We start from the raw sequence: 2864 nt of genomic DNA, 5'->3' as shown, positions 1-2864 counted from the left end.
AGAGAGTAAACAAAAAAGCTAGGTGGTATGCAATGCTGTTATTGTAACACATGCTGTTGTTTTATCAAGAGCATTTTCATTGTTCAACTTTAATTCATCTAATCTATTAGATGAATTAAAATCGAACATACGAACAAAATAAAACGGAAATTGCTATCACAAAGTAAAGAAAATAAACACGAATGGGCATTTTATATCATCTTTACAACAAAGCAAAAAATTAACAAAAAACTTAATAAAAAGCGGTCGCGTAGATAGGTGGGGGCAGATGGGGCGGTTAAACTTTTTTTAAAGTGGTAGATTTATAAAACTTTTTCGCATCCTTAACTGAGTACCGTAACACATTACCTAACATTTTGTTTTAAAAAGCATCAACTGGTTACTACAACGAGAAAAAGGAAACATTAATGAAGTGGTGCTGCATACAGTAAGCTTAGAGTTAAGTTAATGCGATGCACCAAATTAGATTCAATGTTCAGACATTTTGGTTGAATTAAAAAAACAGCTATGAATGATATTCTTACGCATGGCTCAATCTTTAAAAATAACTTATCTTTACAAAATAAACTACTTATAAAGATGTCTCTTCACTAATTGATCAGCATCATAACAATATTAGAGATTGATAAAATTAAAGTGAAAGAATTGAATGAAGTGAAAAAAACGAAGTGAAAAAATTGAAATAAGGATTTTAGTATGATAACCCGACTAATTCGACTTCTAGTCGATTAGTGGGAGACCCATAGTCGATTAAATCGACTATTCAAAGTCGACCAATTTCGACTTTCGACTAGTCGACTTTTAGTCGATTTAGTCGAAGTCGATAACAAAACTAATTAAAATATCCATTGATATAAGGTGATTTTTTGTTATTTGTAAAACCCTTTCGGATCCAGGCTCCAATAGTTTATAAATAGGTTTTTGCAACATCAAATTAGAGGAGTGCCAAACCAACAGATAAAAAGTCAAAGGTAGGTAGGCAAAATATATATTGTATTTTCTTTGTAAACGATCATTAAAATTAGGCATCGGCGGTTGGATTTTCGGTTCCTGACGAGTAATAACGAATAAAGTACATTTGAAACAAATCGACTTTTAGAATAAATTTTACATTTAGACCTACAATGTTATAAGATTCAAGAAAAAATTTTCGATATCTTACATTTTGTTTCAACCCTTTAAGACTTAGCGCAGAATTACTATTCCATTAAAACCGTGAACCTTACTTTAAAAATAGCAAACTTAGATAAAAAAATAAAGTTGTCGCACTAAAAACTTTGGTGTTTTAAACGCTTACAGAGTTCTATTTTAATAAACTTCAAAAATTTGTCTTTTATTTGTTAATATTCGTTTACAATGAAAAATCCGCCGATGATTAATCGAAATGTTTTAAAAGTAAAAAAAATAGAAAAAGAAAAGGAACAGCAAACAAAATTAAAAACACTTCTTTTTTTTATGTCGTTAAAGTTCGTAGAATAAAAAAACACTTTACTATTTATGATTGCATTAGTAACTAAGTTAAAAACCCTTAGCAAGTTATCCTTCTCATGTTGTATCATTACTGCTCCGAAAATTAGCCGTTGTTAAGGTGTCCTTGTTTGAAAATGCTAAGTTTTGATGACATTTTAGAATTAGACAAGTCGAATGAAATTCAAAACTTAGATTTTTTTTTTAGCCATCATTTAAACAGCCAAAAACTTGATAAATCAACATGGAGATTGTTTCGATCCAAGTAGTTATTTTGACTGCTTTGCTTTCAAGTGTTGTTGCTGCCCCAACGTATGAATTTGTTGTAAGTTATCAAGCGTATTCAGAGATAAAAAAAATAGGATTTGAGATCCTAGGAATGTCAATTTAACTATTGCTGTGTTAAAATATAGATCTGTTGATGCTCGCACAATATAATGCTTCATGTTGGCAGAGTTCTTTTTTGTGCCATCTTACCTTTTTATTAAATCAAATATTTAGTGCCCTTCTGGAACTGAACTAAAAGGACGAAAGGATTGGACTAACCAGCAGCCAGTTGGAGCAGCATTTGCTGGTTTTACTTGCTGCCCTGAGGGATATTCAAGTGAGTATGATGATAAATAATATAATTTGTTGTGCAAATCTCGTCCTAAAATTTATGTTTTTTACTTGTCAATGAAGGCGTCTCAAACAAAACGAGAACTTTAAAAAAACTTTTGGTCAGCTAACATTACATGAAACTTATAAACTGTATTATTTGCGTCATACTTCTTATAATTCTCATTCATGTATACAATAAGTTTTTCGGTTTGTATTTGCACACCCTGGCATGAATTGATCACTTTTGCTCACGCAAAACTTTTTCCACTTTATTTTTGCAGATTTGTATTTTCTCAACAAAAACTACTTTTGCTGCCAAGCTGGCTCCGGTTCAAATTGCGGTAAGAAGTTTATTTTTAAGATTTAGATTTTCTTGTGATTGTGATGGTTTTTTGATGATTCAAATGATAAAAATTTTTCAGCATATTTAGGTGTAACATTTTTTTTTTTTTTTTTTTTAAGCGAGTAACAGTTGCAGCTGCACCAGCGGAGCCTTAAAGGGCGGAGTTATTCCGACTATAAACAAAATTAGCAGCTAAATGACATTTCGCAAGTTTATCATAGCTGGAATAAATTTTGTTAAATATCTTAAAATGGCTTTTTTTTTGAGTTGTTGTCATTTACCAATATTTGTTGTCATTCACCACTTTCACATGACGTCAATTAAATTGCGTCATTCTACAATACGCCAACTTAACCTAATTTATGCAGCATGTTTTCTAGTCACTACTAACAAGTATCTGGAGATAAGTTACAACTTTTCTAAATTAAAAATAAAAATACGTTATGCTTTAGTC

The 2864-nt window shown here is 30.8% G+C and overlaps 1 protein-coding gene across 1 annotated transcript; it reads left to right on the top strand.

Moving 5' to 3' along the window:
• Positions 1-939: 939 nt before the first annotated feature.
• On the top strand, positions 940-2619 carry LOC145183511 (uncharacterized). The gene is made up of 5 exons (XM_090075329.1): positions 940-971; positions 1676-1792; positions 1969-2071; positions 2349-2408; positions 2530-2619. The coding sequence occupies exons 2-5, from the start codon at positions 1712-1714 to the stop codon at positions 2604-2606; spliced, it is 321 nt and encodes a 106-aa protein (XP_089931455.1). The 5' UTR covers positions 940-971; positions 1676-1711; the 3' UTR covers positions 2607-2619.
• The last annotated feature ends 245 nt before the right edge of the window (positions 2620-2864 follow it).

The sequence above is a fragment of the Hydra viridissima genome, unplaced genomic scaffold (assembly GCF_058129835.1).
Source record: "Hydra viridissima isolate aposymbiotic clone 2 unplaced genomic scaffold, HvirCarnegie_v1 scaffold_1, whole genome shotgun sequence".
Taxonomy (NCBI): domain Eukaryota; kingdom Metazoa; phylum Cnidaria; class Hydrozoa; order Anthoathecata; family Hydridae; genus Hydra; species Hydra viridissima.
The sequence above is the reverse complement of the archived record's forward strand: the minus strand, read 5'-3'. Positions and strand labels throughout refer to the sequence as shown.